General features: G+C 44.3%; 1 protein-coding gene across 3 annotated transcripts in view; it reads left to right on the top strand.

Annotated features, from left to right (window-relative positions):
• atp1b3b (ATPase Na+/K+ transporting subunit beta 3b) overlaps positions 1–16397 on the top strand; it is a 21760-nt gene extending 5363 nt beyond the window's left edge. Inside the window, exons 2-7 of one of the 3 annotated variants that reach the window (XM_030066573.1) lie at positions 135–263; positions 3262–3360; positions 3979–4166; positions 6631–6681; positions 15294–15380; positions 15867–16397. In XM_030066573.1, the coding sequence (XP_029922433.1) occupies positions 135–263; positions 3262–3360; positions 3979–4166; positions 6631–6681; positions 15294–15380; positions 15867–16034 (722 nt within the window). In that variant the 3' untranslated portion in view covers positions 16035–16397. Of the gene's footprint in view, positions 1–134; positions 264–3261; positions 3361–3978; positions 4167–6630; positions 6682–15290; positions 15381–15866 lie in introns of all 3 variants that reach the window. The other 2 variants (XM_030066572.1, XM_030066574.1) reach the window with 2 other exon arrangements.
• Positions 16398–18081: the final 1684 nt, after the last annotated feature.

The following is an 18081-nucleotide window of genomic DNA, read 5'->3' as shown; positions in this document are numbered from 1 at the left end:
CCACACCTCTGGGACACCGTCCAGATGAGACTGTCGGCCAGCAGGGGGCGCAGTCGTCCTGGTATAAGAAGACTTGGAACAGAACCAGCAAAAACCTGATCATCATGTCTCTCTCTCTCTGTCTCTCCTCCCAGCTTTGATCTTCATCTTCTACCTCTTCTTCTATGGTTTCCTGGCGGGGATGTTCTCCCTCACCATGTGGGTGATGCTGCAGACTCTGGATGAGAACGTCCCGCGCCACCGCGACCGCGTCGCCAATCCTGGTAAGAACATAACGAGAATAGTATTAATATTACAAAGAACATGAGTGACAGACATTTTTACTGCCATTCACGTGTCACATGACGTTGCTGTGTGCACACAGCGCCACCTGGGGGCCCTGCCGTGACAACACGCTCGGCTGGTTTGGCGGAGCGCTTAGATTTTGGTCTAATATTATTGAGACAGCCATCCGTCACTCACAGCGTCTGCTGGTAATGACACTTCCTGTTTCAACCTGATATCGCGTCAAGTGTGTAACAGACCTGCCGGTCATCATCATCATCATCATCATCATCATCATCATCATCATCCCATACTACACGAAACACCGGCGCCTTCAACATAACAAAACAATAATTGTTTCTCCATTTCTCTCGGAAAGTGCAACATCCAGCATCCACTTTTCTGGTCTTGTCAGTCGCCGTGACGCATGTGAGCGACGACACGTGTGTGTGTGTATGTGTGTGTGTGTGTGTGTGGACCCTGACCTTTAACCTTGACCTTTGACCCTGACACACACACAGCTGGAAGGACGTGTTAGTCTACTTACTATTTTATGTTACTTCCTTTTATCTCCAAAAAACATAATCGCTGTCCAAACCATTTTTGAGTTGCTTTTCCATTTTTGATGTTGTTTCCTTTAGTTTGTGCTGTGCGACTCTGTATGAGCAGCTATGGGCGGCCCTGCAGGCTGGAGGTTCCTCACCACTCTTCCAATAGAAATCCAACAGTATCATTTGTTTTAGCAGATTTTGAAATAATGTCTGATCTCGGGATGCTGTGGCATGTTGAACTCAAACCGTCATTCTGAAGATCTTTTTGAAAAACTATCTGTAACATCTTCTCTGTGAGATTTGGTGATGTTGGCCTGCAGCGTTTGAACATTTTGATGCTACTTTAAGTAGAGCTCTGAAAGTAGAGCACCTACAGTGAAGTTGGGCAGTGTGGTTCAGGAGGCAGAGTGGTCGTCTGGTAATCTGAAGTTTCCTGGTTCGATTCCCGGCACCAGAGAGTGTGATGAAGTGTCTTGACCCATGGAGATTAGGCAGATTATTTTGTTGAGGATTGAGCATAGACAGAGTAAAGTCACCGGTCTGCAGTGTGTCTGACTGTTTCCTCTGAAAACAGCTTGAGAAAGATAAATGTCAGGTAGCAGTTAGCATTAGCTGTTGGCGTAGACATGTAGCTAAGCATAGCATGACATCAGTCAAACATGACCCCAAAAAAAAAAAAAACCAAATTGGTGGCTGCAGAAAAATGGTTGAAATAAAACGCTGCAAGTACTCGACCAATCAGAGATGTTCAGCAGAGTCCTCAGAGTAGAGTTCTTAAATTAGAGTGCCTAAAGTAGAGTTCTCATACAAGAGTTCTTACAGCTCTCTCTGTTTGGTTCATTTAGAGCAGGGCTGCCCAATTTAGGGCCCGCGGGCCAACTTTGGCCAATTATTTTTGGCCCGCTGCCCTTGCTTGAATTTTTAATACTTCTAATTATTATTATTTTCCCCACTGCCAACGGTCGGAATATCTTTTATTGATTGTTGCACTTCCTCTCCTGACCACAAATTAACATTGTGTTACATTGGGGGTAGGGTGGCGCTGTTGATAGATAGATAGATAGGTATACTTTATTGATCCCAGACTGGGAAATTCACACCAGACTGGGAAATGAGCTCCCGTCACCTCAAATCCGGCAGGAACACGATGACCAGAGAGTGAGAAGATGCTGGGCTGGGATGGAGCGTGGGAGGCAGTGGCACACTGATAAGAGAAAGTTTAAAAAATGCTGGGAACACGAGTACTTTTTACTGAAATTGATTCCACAGCAGTTTGTTTAATATGTAGCCAGAGAGGCGCTGTTTCAAAAGAATATAATCTTCGTCACCACATTCATGGCATTCCCATCAGCTCTCAAAAATACACCGGAGAGGAGAGAAAGGTGAAGGCTGGGGACTTGCTATCAAAGCTAACCTCCCAACAGCCTACCTTCTCCAGCCCACAGCTGAACCAGAGAATGCAGCTCGGGCAAGTTATCGGATTAGCTCCATCACAGGGCTCTCAGGTGTCACGCACTGGGCGTGACACACCACACCTTGTATTTCTTACGCAGAGAAATACCAGGATAACGCCCACCAAGTTGCGCCACTATTTTTTTTTTATAACAGTGGTAGGGCCCTATAATTTCCGCGATCACAGAATCGCGGATGGAATCGCAGAATTAGCCAAATAAAATAGAATCTGTTTTTAATGCGGAATATCGCGGAATTTGACATAATTTGAATAAAATGCTGTTTTTGTGTGGAATATGAACGTATGTCTGGCAAAGGCAAAGATTTCCAGCTACAGCAGCGCACTGACATAGATTGTGTAACAAAGTGAAGAGTTGCCACTCCGCTCTATTTTCACTGGCTAACAGCAGCACACTGGCTTAGCTTGTCTATTCAGAGAAGAGGTATCACTTTGGCTTATTTTTCAATCTATGTTATCACAGGCATACCCACTAAAGCACTGCAACATGAATTTCTAGTTTTGGCCCCTGACCCTCCACTCTGATTCATTTTTGGCCCTCCACTGAGAAGAATTTGGGCACCCCTGATTTAGAGCATTATAGAACTACATGTATAGAACATTTGGGTTGATTGAGTTTTTATAAAGTGACAGAACTCTGCCCACGAGAAGAAGCGCTAACATTAGCTTCACTAGCTTTGTTATCGCCATTAGCCTCATTAGCCTTGTCAGCCTTGCTGCTAGCTTTGTGAGTTTCATTAACTTCATCAGCTTCATTAGCTTCACTGGCCTCATTAGCCTTGTTAGCTTCATTAGCTTCATTAGCTTGCCACAGGATCTCTGCTGTGGGCAGCAGCTAGCTTGTTGAGGACGTCGCTGACCAGGAGTCACGTCTCGACTCTAAATCTAGTCTTTGGTCCAGGTTTAGCCGCAGGAAGGACGGTGACATCACTTCCTGTAGAGCAGTAAATTGTGGGTGTCTTCTCTTGAATGCAGGTCTGGTGATCCGGCCTCCCTCCATGGACATCGCCTTCAGCCGCAGCGACCCAGAAAAGTACGGCGAGTACGTCAAACACCTGGAGGACTTCCTGAAGCGTGAGTCACGGCGCCTCGGCTCCTCCTATCACAGTTAAATTGTAAAATAAACAGTTAAATATTGTATAGTTATGCAGTCCGTAAATGCAGGTGCTATTACACAATGCAGGTGTCAGTAGATGAGGCAGGTGTCAGTAGATGAGGCAGGTGTCAGTAGCTGATGCAGGTGTCAGTAGGTGAGGCAGGTGTCAGTAGGTGAGGCAGGTGTCACTAGGTGATGCAGGTGTTAGATGATGCAGGTGTCAGTAGCTGAGGCAGCTGTCAGTAGCTGATGCAGGTGTTAGATGAGGCAGGTGTCAGTAGATGAGGCAGGTGTCAGTAGATGATGCAGGTGTCAGTAGATGAGGCAGGTGTCAGTAGATGATGCAGGTGTCAGTAGATGAGGCAGGTGTCAGTAGATGATGCAGGTGTCAGTAGATGAGGCAGGTGTCAGTAGATGAGGCAGGTGTCAGTAGGTGAGGCAGGTGTCAGTAGGTGAGGCAGGTGTCAGTAGGTGAGGCAGGTGTCAGTAGGTGAGGCAGGTGTCAGTAGCTGAGGCAGGTGTTAGATGAGGCAGGTGTCACAGCCCCAGCAGGGGGCGCCCTGTGGCCGTGCTGAGCTGTTGTGTGTGTTGTGCAGCGTATAACGACAGCATCCAGGAGCGGAACGACCTGTGTCTGGTGGGCGAGTACACCGAGCAGGACGGCGAGCAGGAGAAGAAGGTGTGCCAGTTCAAGCGCAGTCTGCTGCGGCAGTGCTCCGGCCTGTCCGACACCACCTTCGGTTACGCCGAGGGGAAACCCTGCATCCTGGTCAAGATGAACCGGGTCAGTATCGAAACTGGAAACGCCTCAGAAACACAAATCAGCTGTGTCTCCGTCAGCTTCTTTTAAAGCTCTGTCCAAGTTCTTCTGCATGTTCAAAATGGTTTCCATTCATTCCACTCCGATATGAACATGAACTTTCAGAGCCTTCACACTTTCTTCACTCCAGTTTTCCATCAGCCCAATAAAGTCCTCCACATGAGTTTTCCTAAAAGCAGCAGCACTGTTGGCTTTTCAGGACTTTTTCACACTGAAACGCTCCCTCCTCCTCCTCCTCCTCCTCCTCCAGGGAAAATAGTCCCTAAGCGGGGAAACGTTTTGCTTTCCACAGCCGATCATCAGCTGTGTGGTTTCTGAGTGTTGATGAAGCAGAACATTATGAGGCGGCTGCTTCAACCACAAACTCACAGTCTGACTCTGAGCTGTGAAATCTTTATTGATAAACGGTTTGTTGACGTGGAGAGTCACTGGTGTGGAGCTTAAAGTGAATAAGGAGACTGTGAGCATGAAAAAACAGACGTGTGTGGCCCCGCCCCCTGCCTCAGGACTGCTGGGAGGACAGTCTGTCCCAGACGGCCAATCAGCTGCCAGGACACATCCACACACTCACACACTGGCCAATCACAGCACACCACCTGCAGCTCATCACGCATCTGAACTCTGACTAATGACACGACACACACACACACACACACACACACACACACACACACAGAGTGAAGCAGCACACTGCCATGTGAACTCCCTCCCTGCTGTGCAGTGAACGCTTCATCTCTCAAACTCCACATTTATTTCCCAGCATGCTGCAGTCTTACAGAAAGACAACAGACCTTGCACCCTCCCTGTTAAAGCAGAGGCCAGCTGTCTTCCTTTACACTTCAAATAAAAGCATATCTGTCTGTATCATAAAACGAGGTATCTTCAGCATACTCTATAGCAACACCGAAGTAGAAAGTCAGTGGGAATGAATCCCATTATTTACAAACAGGAAGTAACATGTGGAAAAGAAAACGTTTCCAGCATTCAGACTGTATTACTGACAGCAGACCACCAGAGGGCCGCAGACCACTGGTTGGAAACCCCTGAACTAATGGAAAATCCCAGCATGCAGTGTGCTAGTTTGGCGTTGAAATAAATGTCTCTGAAATAAATTGAGTGAATCCACTCAGGTGTCGGCGCTTCAATTTGTGATGAAACACCTGCATCTTGATGGGGGAGTGGCCTCTTCCAGGGTGGCCACGCCCCCACCCATTATCAGAACACAGAGCTCCGCCCCTCGAGAAGCGTTGCCGTGAAGCTGGGCATTTTATGCTTTCAAACGTTTACAGACGAGAGCGATCGGATCGGCCCGAGCCGAGCCCGCTTACCACCTGAAGCAGCCTGCATGTTGCCTTCAGTGTCATCACGTAAACTCCAGCGCTGTACAGGGAGTTGCAGGAAACAAACAGTAGAGTCGAGTTTCACCAAAATGACGCCGACGCGACCAAACCCGGCTCAACCCGGCTGAACCCGGCTGAACCCAACTGAACCCGACCGAACCCGACCGAACCCGACTGAACATGAACGAACCCGACCGAACCCGACCGAACCCGAACGAACCCAACTTAACCCGACTGAACCCGACTGAACCCGACCGAACCTGACCGAACCCGACCGAACCAGACTGAACCTGACCGAACCCAACTGAACCCGACCGAACCCGACCGAACCCGACTGAACCCGAACGAACCCAACTTAACCCGACTGAACCCGACCGAACCCGACTGAACCCGACCGAACCCGACCGAACCCAACTGAACCCGACCGAACCCAACTGAACCCGACCGAACCCGACCGAACCAGACTGAACCTGACCGAACCCAACTGAACCCGACCGAACCCGACCGAACCCGACTGAACCCGAACGAACCCAACTTAACCCGACTGAACCCGACCGAACCCGACTGAACCCGACTGAACCCGACTGAACCCGACCGAACCAGACTGAACCCGACCGAACCCAACTGAACTCGACTTAACCCGACTGAACCCGACTGAACCCGACTGAACCCGACTGAACCCGACCGAACCAGACTGAACCCGACCGAACCCAACTGAACTCGACTTAACCCGACCGAACCCAACTGAACCCGACCGAACCCAACTGAACTCGACTTAACCCGACCGAATCCAACTGAACTCGACTTAACCTGACCGAACCCGACTGAACCCGACTGAACCCGACTGAACCCGACCGAACCCGACCCGAAACCCAAACCTCATCCCAACAGTTTTGGTGGCTAGAAGGAGCTGATGCAAGTTGGCATTCGCGCACGTTCGTGCACGTTCGTGCACATTCACGCATGTTCGTGGTCACGTGACAGCGAGGCTGCAAGTACAGAAGCTGATTTGAAACTTATTTTTTTGAACAAATACTGCACATGACCTTTGACCTCAGCTGAGATTCACCTTCCTGTCTGTCTCTCAGGTCATTGGACTGAAGCCACGAGGAGACCCCTACATCAACTGTACAGTCAAGGTACACACACACACACACACACACACACACACACACACACAGTAAGCAGTATTTCCCTGCATTTTAGCATCTGTTTAATTACACTGAGCTGTGCAGACACCTGGCAGTTCATTACTTGTGTTTATGTGTATTCCTAAATGTTTTGTCATTTGTGTGTGTGTGTGTGTGTGTATATGTGTGTGTGTGTGTGTGTGTGTGTATCTGAAGAGTTCAACGCGCTGCATTTTTTTCTAATTTTGTTTAAGTTTAGGGTTATTTACTTGTAATTTAATTTTAAATATATTTTTATAATTATTTTAAGTAGTTTTATTGTTTTTTATGCTTGTTTTCTAATTTTCTGTTGATATGTTGCAAATTTTGACTTTTTTAAATTCTGATTTACTTTTTACTAATTTCTTGCTCATTTTCTGGTGTTTTTTTTATTTGATCATCCTTCTCCTCATGTTTTTGAAAAAAAAACAAAACAGCTGAATTTTCTCGGGTTCAAAGGGTTACATGCGAGCATCACTGGTCTGACCTTTGAATATATCATTTTAATAATTTAAAGTATAAACACAGTTTTCTTGTCATTTGTATTTTGGTAATTTGTTGGTAATATTTCATTAATTTGGTCATCATCTTTTGTTGTCATGTTTTTGAAAGAAATCAGGTTTCAAAGATTTTACTCTGATTGCATCTTCAGCTTTAGTTAATTTTTTTTAATGAACGCCTCAGATATACAGGATGTGTGTATGTGTGTGTCTCTACATGTGTGTATTAATTCAAGTAAGCTTGTGTGAGTGTGTATCTGTTGGTATGTGTGTATATCCCGGTGTGTATTACTGTTTGGTTTCTCTCCATGCTGCTATAGGGCCAGTAGCTGTGGGCGGGGTAAGATGATATGGGCGTGGCCAAGGCCATAGCCCCGCCTCCTCCATGGCTGTGTTCGTAAACAGACAGCAGAGATTAAACCTCTAATCTAATCCAGCAGAAACACACGAGGTCACACAGCAGCTCTAAACATCAGATATAAAACGGTGCAGAGGAACCGTCCCGGTCCCGAGAGGATCGGTTTGATTACAGCGAGGAAGAGACGGAACGACTCCACAGGAAATGACCTGAAAAGTAGCAAGAAATTAGTAAAAAGTTACAAGAAAAAGCAAAAAGAAAACAAAACAAAGAAAGGTTCAGAGAAAAAAAACAAAAACAAAAAAACAAAAATGACAACTAAACAAAGAGGACATGAAAATTTCTCCCCAAAAAGAAAATATTTCCAGGTAGTTTTATGTATTTGCTTTTCTTCTTATCATTTACTTTTTTCTCCTCACCTTATATTTACATCATGATTACTCGTTATAAGTTATTTAAGCTCCATGTCCATGTCTCATTATTCAGAGATCACAGAGCGGCATTAAATCTGCACTATCAATAAAAAAAATTGATCACAAAAGAAAATGCAGCGAAAAGACAAAACAACAGACGAGGGAACACTGTGGATAAAAGTGGAGAAGGTCCACTCCTGTTGGAGTGTTAAAGCAAAGTAAATGAACCATCTAACAACAACAACAACATGATGGTGAGGTTGATGATGATGATGATGATGATGATGATGATGGTAGGACATAGCGTGGCTGTGTCTTACTGGGATTCAGGGCTGATTCTTCAAGCGGGAAAATGAGTGCAGTTGCAGTTCAGGTCACTGAAGAGAGGCCAAGCAAACCCAGCAAAACCATACGTGTTTTTTTTTGTTTTTATTTTAAGCACATAATGTACGAATTCAAGGTCACAAAATCGTAAAATGCAGGCACACTGCTTCATGCTCTCAGTTTCAGCTCTCATATTAATTCTGCCAAATTTGCAACACACCCATAAACTCACAAGCAGAGACGATGGAGGTTATCAGCTTTAGATCATCTTTACTGTCCAACAGACAAGTGACATCTGCCTTCGTCTTCACCAGTTAAACATACGACAGTCAGTCACGATCCATCCCATAATAAGAGGCCAGCCTGCAGAGAGCAGGCAGCATTTAGCAGCTCTCCTGCTTTTACTGTGAAATACTTTCTGTAAATGTTCTTGGCTGCTGCAGTGGCTCTGTAGCGCCTCCCAAGGGAAGTTTGATGAACTGTGTGCAGAGGGGATGAACAGGACCAGACGCTCCAGTTTAGATTCTACACAGCCACTTCAGTCTCTGCTCGGTCCCAGTCAGTTTACAGGCCGTGGTTTTCTTTCTGGATATTTGGTGTGTTTTGGTTGTCAGCGCCAGGCGGCCACAGCACGTCCACATATAAACAGTTAAAACACTTTCAGCAAGACTTCAGAAACAGGCTCTGAAATGCTCTCGCCCACATCGTATGAATATAGCTTCCTGATGAGATAGAGGCGCTGCGTTGCTTTTTTAAACATGTTTTTCTGTAAAAGTTATAGCACCATCACAAAGCTTAATCGATATTTAAGCTCCTCTCCTGCTTCAACAGGATGATCGTTGATCAGAACAGGTGGAAGATAATGGTAGGCATGGTGGGGACTCAAAATAATCTGTCGTTAATAAAGAGGGCACCTGTCTTCACAGCATTCAAGAAACTCACCAACATGCTGGAAATATAATACAAATATAAATATAATAGACTGAGTAACTGTGTCCCCTGTCGGCATAAGATGAATAAGACCATGTCATCAGCATATTGGCACAACTGGCAGATTGAATTCATCATAAGTTCCTTTCTGCTTGAGGCTCTGTGCAGGTTCCTGTAACAGGATGACCTGTCATTTGACTTTTCTTCCACTTAAAATGTATATAACGTTGATAAGAGCATACCACCCCTTAAACAATTTATTCCAGCAGCTCATGGTGAAATCCGGCATACAAGATCATCAACGAGAGGAAGCTGTTGCATAAAACTTTGCTCAACAAAATTTGCTCAAATCACTTTTCAAATTGCAGCAACAAAACAGTGGAATAAAAAAACTAATATGGGAATGGCTTCATATACACTCCTGATCAAAAACTTAAGACCATTTGAGAAATTGCAAGAATTAACATTTTGCACTGTTGGATCTTAAGAAGGTTCTAAGTAGAGCTTCAAAATGCAAAAAGAAGAAATGGGAGTGAGACAAAAAAAAATTTGAGTAAGCAATTTATTGCAAACAACCATTAAACTGAAATAGGCTGTTCATCAGCTGATCAAAATTTTAAGACCACTGCCTTTAAAAGCCCAAATCTTGGCAAAAATGTGGATTCAGTGTCATTTTCTGTCAGGTATCCACACTGTCATGACCTCCTGATGGCAAAGGCAAAAAAGCTTTCTTGGTAATTACCTCAAAACTTCGTTTTGGCATGCTTGATGCTAATGTTTCCAGGAGGCTAGTGGGAATGTTGCTCCAAGTGGTGAAGAAGCTTCACAGAGGGCATCCACTGTCTGGAACTGGTGTCCATTTCTGTAAACTTCCCTTGCCATCCAATCCCAAATGTTCTCAGTTGGATTTAGATCAGGGGAACACACAGGATGGTTCAAAAGAGTGATGTTATTTCTCTGGAAGAAGTCCTTTATCAGGTGGGCATTGTGAACTGCAGCATTGTCCTGTTGAAAAACCCAGTCATGACCACACAGACGATGGCCTTCAGTCATGAGGGATGCCCCCTGCAACATCTCCACATAGCCAGCTGCCATTTGACGCCTCTGCACAACCTGAAGCTCCATTGTTCCACTGAAGGAAAAAGCCCCCCAGATCATGATGACTCCCCCTCCACTGTGCCGTGTAGAAAATATCTCAGGTGGGATCTCCTTGTCATGCCAGTAACGTTGGAAGCCATCAGGACCGTCAAGGTTACATTTTTTCTCATCAGAGAATAAAACTTTCTTCCACCTTTCAGTGTCCCATGTTTGGTGCTCGCGTGCAAACTCCAAATGGGCAATTTTGTGCCGTTGAAGGAGACGAGGCCTTTGAAGACGTGTTTTGTTCTTAAAACCCTTCCCTCACAGATGCCGTCTGATGGTTATGGGACTGCAGTCGGCACCAGTGACAAGCTTAATTTGGGCCGAGGATCGTCCCGTGTCTTGACGGACAGCCAATTGGATCCTCCGGCTCAGGGCCGGTGACATTTTTTTGGGTCTACCATTGACTTTTTTGTTCCATAACCCTCAGGATCTTTTAGGAAGTTTAAAATGACTGTCTTACTGCGTCCAGCCTCAGCAGCAATGGCACGCTGTGAGGGCCTTGTTGTTGGGCCTTGTTGTTGGGCCTTGCTTATGCAGCTCAACAATCCGACCACGGACAGAAAGCTTTTTTGCCTTTGCCATCAGGAGGTCATGACAGTGTGGATACCTGACAGAAAATGACACTGAATCCACATTTTTGCCAAGATTTGGGCTTTTAAAGGCAGTGGTCTTACACTTTTGATCAGCTGATGAACAGCCTATTTCAGTTTAATGGTTGTTTGCAATAAATTGCTTACTCAAAAAAATTTTTTTTTTGTCTCACTCCCATTTCTTCTTTTTGCATTTTGAAGCTCTACTTAGAACCTTTTTAAGAGACCTTTTTAACAGTGCAAAATGTAAATTCTTGCAATTTCTCAACTGGTCTTAAGATTTTGATTAGGAGTGTACTTCCATCAAAATGTTCTTACCCTTCTGCACTCGAAATAAATAAAAAACAAACAAACAAACAAACAAACAAACAAAAAAACAAAAAAACAAAAAAACACAGGATTTATTCCAGATTTATTACCTGAATCACTTGACACAGAGAGCTGAGCTGCATCTCAAATTAATCTGTAGGCTCCCAGCTTTGAGATGATGTTCACCACTTCTATTAGGCCTCTACTGCTGACCTTTGACCTCCCCCTGAAGACCCCTGTCCATTTCTAAAGTGGCTCTTAACAGTGGGGATGGAGTGGAAGGACAGACACGAACCAATTTTCCTTTGCCAATTATTAGTGCACACAATTATAACTAGACAACACTATCTCACTAATCCAAATTTCCAAATATATGAGTAATACCATACAAAAGTACAGTTTGTCTGCCTGAGCGCTTGGAAGCCTGTAGGTGACAGCTCGTTGGTGAAACTTCACCCAGGATCATTTAGGAACATTTTCCATCCTTCAGTTGTCACATCATCTGGACCTGAACATTAATACCTCCAGTCGTCTCGTATGAGTTCCAGTGGCACCAGGATATTTTCCACTGTAGAGGGAGGGTCAGTGTTTACGAACACACCCCATGTGTCTGTCTGTCTGTCTGTCTGTCTGTCTGTCTGTCTCCATGTTGCTTCTGGCTCTGTGTGGCATTAGCATGGTGCTTCCTGTCTCTGTCCTGATGTCTGCTAGAGTTCATGTGTCTGTCCGCCTGTCGCTCTTCAGTGTGTCTCTGTCAACTCAACAAAAGTGTCTTCTGTTGAGTTGAGTGTCTTTTTTTTTTCCTGACAAAGGAGCTCCAGTGGCTCCTTGAAAAGCAATGCGCTGCTGGCAATAACCACATGAATGTTCCAGAAAGGGACCAATGCATCTTTTGTTTGGGAGAAATCATCAAAAAGTCTTTTTATTCACTGTCCAGTCTGGGACCTAAAATGGACGAGACAGATAAAGAAGTAATGATAAAGATCCCACAGAACAGGGGCCTTGTTACCTTGAATATTGTATTATATTATAATATATTATCTTAATAGATTTTCTTACATTCCTTTTCATCCATCCAAAAAGTAATTAATCAGCAAGAAATTAGTAAAAAGTTACAAGAAAATTATCAGAAAAGTGAGTCCTGAAAAATACCAGAAAATTAAAACATTAAGTATCAAATACAAAAGTAAACATATTACATGAAATTAGAAAAATATTTATGTAGCACATTTTATACAGTTGAATGCAACATTAAGTGCTTCACAAACAAGAACAAATAACCAGGCACAGAAAAGCAAATAAAACATGCATCAGAAAAAATAAAACACTCAATCAGATTGAACAAACATAAAAACTTAAGTAGATAAACAGACAGATAAGTAAACGTATATAAAATCGGAACCATGAAAATAGGTCAATTAATAGAATAAAAAAGAACAATAAGAGATAAGGGCAAATGACAGAAAATGCAGGCAGAATAAATATATTTGAATATAACAATTAAGTTACATAAAACTTAGGCTAAAAAAGAAATGTTTTGAGTTTGTGTTATGAGATCAGCAGACCAGGTGTGTGGAGGAGGACAGGGGGTGCTATATTATCATCACTTTAAATCCAGTAAGACAAGCACTGGTAATTTTTTGGCATCCAGGTTATATCTAATCATTTATAACTCCCATACATTTCAAACCCTTGCTGTAAGTCACCTTTTAAAATGTAGTCATAAAATAAAATAAAATAACATAAAAAAAAAAAAAAAAATTAATTAAATTTGTTGATGCTACAGAAGAATTACAGTGAAATTATTAGCATGCCCTGCCCCCTACTGGACTAAAAAGTGTACAGCATTTAACTAAAAACAGGTGCACAGGACATTTTCCAACAGTGATGAAGACAGACAGTGTGGTTTGGAGACAAACCTGAAAACCCATAAAAACAAAAGCTCATTTATTTTTTCAGCTTTTGGCTCAAATTGTATGAATCATCTAAAAAGCTCAGCAGTATGAATGAGGGCCTGAGGCCACTCCCACTTCATTAGGAATCAGAGACAGTAAATGACCTGGGTTCAGGTGCTGGGTGTGTTTGTGTGGCAAAGGATTTAACCTCCTCCAAGCTTCCTGCTGGTCAAGAAAACCCTCTGCCTGCAGTGCTGCTGGTTCCTAACAGGCTAGCTTTCCCATGACCCCCCTCTGCAGCTGGAACACTGTAACACCCAAAAGCATTTTAACACCAAAATCATCTGAGGCTGTGTTCACACAGGCATGCTCGAGCTGTTTGACACAGACCTGGTTTCCTTCTGTTGTTGGCTCAATCCCAATGTCCGCCCTGAACCCTAAACCCTGAGCCCCAAACCCTTAACCCTGTACCCTGAACCCTCTACCCTGAGCCCTAAATCCAGAATCCATGAACCCTGAGCCTTAAACCTTGAGTCCTGAACCCTAAACCCTGAACTTTAACCCTGTACCCTGAACTGTAAGCCCCGAACCCTGAGCCCCGAACTCTGTACCCTGAGCCCTGAACCCTAAATCCGGAATTCCCTGCAGGATTATGGGCTTGGGTAACGTGTTCATAAAGGGCTCAGAAAGTTCTGAGAGGGACATTGGGATTGGGCTTGTCTGACGGGATGAGCCAGACCAGGTGACCAGATCTGGAAAAGCGAGAGATCAAAATATAGAAATTAAAGAACCTGCGTGGGCCTTTGTGTGCCTTTTCAGGGCAAATCAGAGTAGTTTTGGGTGGGTCACCTTTATGTCATTACATCACTTAAACACTATAGCTGTTACTATGGAAACGGGAAACACTCTGATTTGTCGTGAACTAAAGGCCTACAAAGGCCTGCGCCAGTTCTACTCTTTCAGTTTTTGTGAATCAATCTCTGTGTGAATCCAGCCTGAGCTCCATCCATCTCAGTCCCACACAGGTTTTCATTTTCAAGAGTGTAGCTCTCCTCTTCCAGCATCTTTTACTTTGCTTTTATTTTAGCCTTGACTTTATTTTCACAGTTTCTTTTCTTCCTGTGGAAGACAGGACCAAACTGCCGTTTCTACCCTTCATGCGTTTCACGAAAAAGAATGCTGTTTAGATTTTTTTCTATAGCTTTTTCTCAATGGATTGCTCTGTTCCTGTACAATATTCAGTATGGACTGTTCTCTGTAGATAATTCTGCACTGTTATTTTAAAAATCTGCTCCTGTAGCTGATAGGATCATGTGCAGTCTGTGTCTCCAGGTTTTTATTCAGTGTGAAATCAAAGTGGTGTAGTCCAGTTCCCCTGTCTCCTCCAGGAAATACTGTCCATCTCTAGGTCCTCTAAAAGTGACCAGGTAATGTCCTCTCTCCAGCCAAGACTTCATACTGGATTAGATCAGATCAAGCCAGACTGCATTAGATCTGAGCAGATTGCAGTAGATTAGGCTGGTGTTCCCATCATCAGATTGGAAGTTAAATAACTAGTAAATCAATGTTTTAGTTTTTACATTTTGATTTTCATGTCATTGCTCATTCATGTCCAGTCCCACGTCACACTGACCCAATAAGAGTTGGGTTACACCTGCCAGGAATAAAACCCCCAACAGACTGAAAGCAGTGATTACATCAACTGTAGACTGGCTGTAGACTGTAGACTGACTGTAGACTGGCTGTAGACTGTAGACTGACTGTAGACTGTAGACTGTAGACTGACTGTAGACGGGCTGTAGACTGGCTGTAGACTGACTGTAGACGGACTGTAGACTGGAGACTGACTGCAGACTGTAGACTGTAGACTGACTGTAGACGGACTGTAGACTGTAGACTGACTGTAGACTGGCCGCAGACTGGCTGTAGACAGACTGTAGACTGGAGACTGACTGTAGACGGACTGTAGACTGTAGACTGACTGTAGACGGACTGTAGACTGGAGACCGGCTGTAGACTGACTGTAGACTGATTACTGCCTGACTCTCTTGAGAGGGAACTTGATTTCTGTGTTTGTCTGTAATGTTTGTTTCTTTGTGTCTGTCTCCTGTCTCTGGCAGAGAGACAGTGCACTAGCGATGCAGTACTTCCCATCAGAGGGCCGTCTGGACAAGATGTACTTCCCCTACTACGGCAAGAAGGCCCATGTGAGTAACTCGTTACCAGGGCTGCACCAATCTCAATCCAGAATGAAGAAAATGAGTGTATAATTGACCTTAGGAGCTGGATCGATGATTCTGTCTTTGGGTTTGCGTGTGTGTGAGTGCAGCAGGCAGATGATGCAGGCTAACGGCACGCTGCTCTCTAATGACAAGGTAGCGTTTGTGTAGTTGACTAAATTTTCTACCTTACCCAGTGACCTGCAACACACCAAACAACAAGACACCAGAAACTGAGAGTGAAATCCCCATCTTCCAAAATAGCAGCGGGACAGCAGCCTTACCTGCTGAAGCCTCCGGCAGCGAGCTGGGCAGAGGGCTGCGCTTTACGGACGGCTTTCTTTTTACTTCACTTAGCTTGGTTGTTTAGCTAGCAATGTTTATTTGCTTTGTTAGCTAGCCAGTCTCCAGTGCAGTCTAACCAGCTGTCTGTCTGTCTCTCTACAGTCTAACCACCTGTCTGTCTCTCTGCAGCCGGGCTATGTGCAGCCTGTGGTGGCGGTGAAGTTGCTGCTGACGAAGGACGACTACGACGTGGAGCAGACGGTGGAGTGTAAGGTCGAGGGCTCCGACCTGCGCAACAACGATGACCGTGACAAGTTCCTGGGTCGCGTCACCTTCCGGGTCAAAGTGTCCGAGTAACCGGACCTGCCGGTCGCCATGGTTACCATAGACTGGGTTTACACCGGCAATAAAGCTCTGGTTTAGAACTGTTTCTAGTCCAGATCTGATCTCCTCCTGGATGTCTGAACACTGAATCCGGTTCGCCTGTTTAGACACTCCAGAGTTATTATAGTTGTTTTTTTTTTTTTTTTTTTTAATTTTTTTAAATTTTTGTATTGTATTTTTCATTATTATTATTATTTAAAATTTTAGTCTCCAGACTGGTTTCTCTGGTCCCAGTTGAGTTGTTCTTGCTGTCAGTGTCAGTGGGAATTAGTGGTTTTATTCTAATCTGGACGCTGTTTTTCAGATTAGCTCTTCACTTTGTGAAGGCAGAGACTCCCAGTCATGTCCACGTCCCAGTCTCAGTAACCATCACACACACACACACACACACTCAGAATGACCAACAGCACTGAACACACACACACACTCTGACTGCACTGAACACACTGCACACACACTCTGACCAGCAGCACTGAACACACTGCACACACACTCTGACCAGCAGCACTGAACACACTGCACACACACTCTGACCTTATTCTAGTATAGTTTTGCAAGAACACAATATAGTTTCATTTTTCAGTCCAGGCTTTTTATGTCTTTTTTATTTTTATTTTATAACTGAAATGTTTTACCTTTAGTTAACTATAATAACCTTGAGACACTCACAAGGAAACCGGGACTGGACCACAGAGAGTTAAACAGGATGTGCGCCCCGCTCAGCTCAAACTAAAGCGTTTAACTATGTGGTCCAGACCTGCCCCCCTCCCTCCCCCCGTCCGACCCTGGTCTGACTCCGGGTTCTAGTCCAGAGCCGATGTGGACGCCAGATCAGGTCTGGACGCGTCTGTTGTGCTGTAAACGCCAGGAAGCATGTGAGCCAGATGCACAATCATGTGTTGTGTTTTTCATAGTAATGTAATAAATAATATTATTAATATTAATAATGATGACAATTCTGTCCGTGTGCACCCACCCCCTCCTGACTGTGTCCTGCCCCCGCGGCTAGCACGACATGCTAACTTCACCACAGAAACAGGGTCAGTATTACTAAAATGCTCTGTTGTATCCTCGAGACAAATGATTCTGAATTTCATGTAAAAATGAGCAGCGTCTCCAACCAAATGCGGCAAAGCCTTCAGGATGTTAATGCATGAAGGGACTGTCCCGTGAGCCTCAGTGAGAATAACCACAAATACAGTTTTCATCTTCTTTTTAAATCTTCTTATTTCCTTTTAACAAAATGATGTGGCTCAATGTAATTGATTACTAATGCTCAATACTCATTATTTTCTGTTTGTTCGCAAAATAATCACTGTAAATGCTGTCATTTTGGTGTTTTTTATATAAATAATTGAATCCCGTATTTGTAATGCAGACACAAGACCACATGACTATTAGCTTTGAGAAATTAACACTGATATCGGTTTCAGAATGAACAAATGTGGTGCAGATGAGGTGGATAAAAGCACACATCTACCACCAAAAGGTTTTCCTTCTAAGGTGACAGTGAGAAAAGCAGCAGGAGCTTTGTGAAAATGCAGTGAAAATATTTGAAAATTGTTTGGTGTATGTCAGGAACAGGCTGAGGCCGTGAAAATATCAACACTGAAGGGCCTGAGCTTCTCATGACAGAACATGCCAGGAATGAAAAATCCCAAATCAAGTGGAAACGAGTCCCGGTCCACGTCGACCCAGACTCACGCTACGTTTCAGCCGAGCCGTCTGATTGGTCAGAGGCAGCTCCAGTAACGCTCGGCCAGCCATGATCAATACGCTGGGGATGTTAGCATGGCGACATTCTGCCCAACTTCTTATGTACATTCACTTCAGATAATGTTATTCAAACAGTGTGTATGTATGCATGTGTACATGTGTGAATATACACATATACACATATATGCATGTGTGTGTGTGTGTGTGGGTGTGTGTACGTTATTTTTGCCATAATCCCCCAGATAGTGCTCTGTGTGGAGATTATGGATACAAGCACGTCACCACGGTAACCACAACCGCAGTA

Source organism: Myripristis murdjan, chromosome 13 (genome assembly GCF_902150065.1).
Source record: "Myripristis murdjan chromosome 13, fMyrMur1.1, whole genome shotgun sequence".
NCBI classification, from domain to species: Eukaryota; Metazoa; Chordata; class Actinopteri; order Holocentriformes; family Holocentridae; genus Myripristis; species Myripristis murdjan.
The sequence above is the reverse complement of the archived record's forward strand: the minus strand, read 5'-3'. Positions and strand labels throughout refer to the sequence as shown.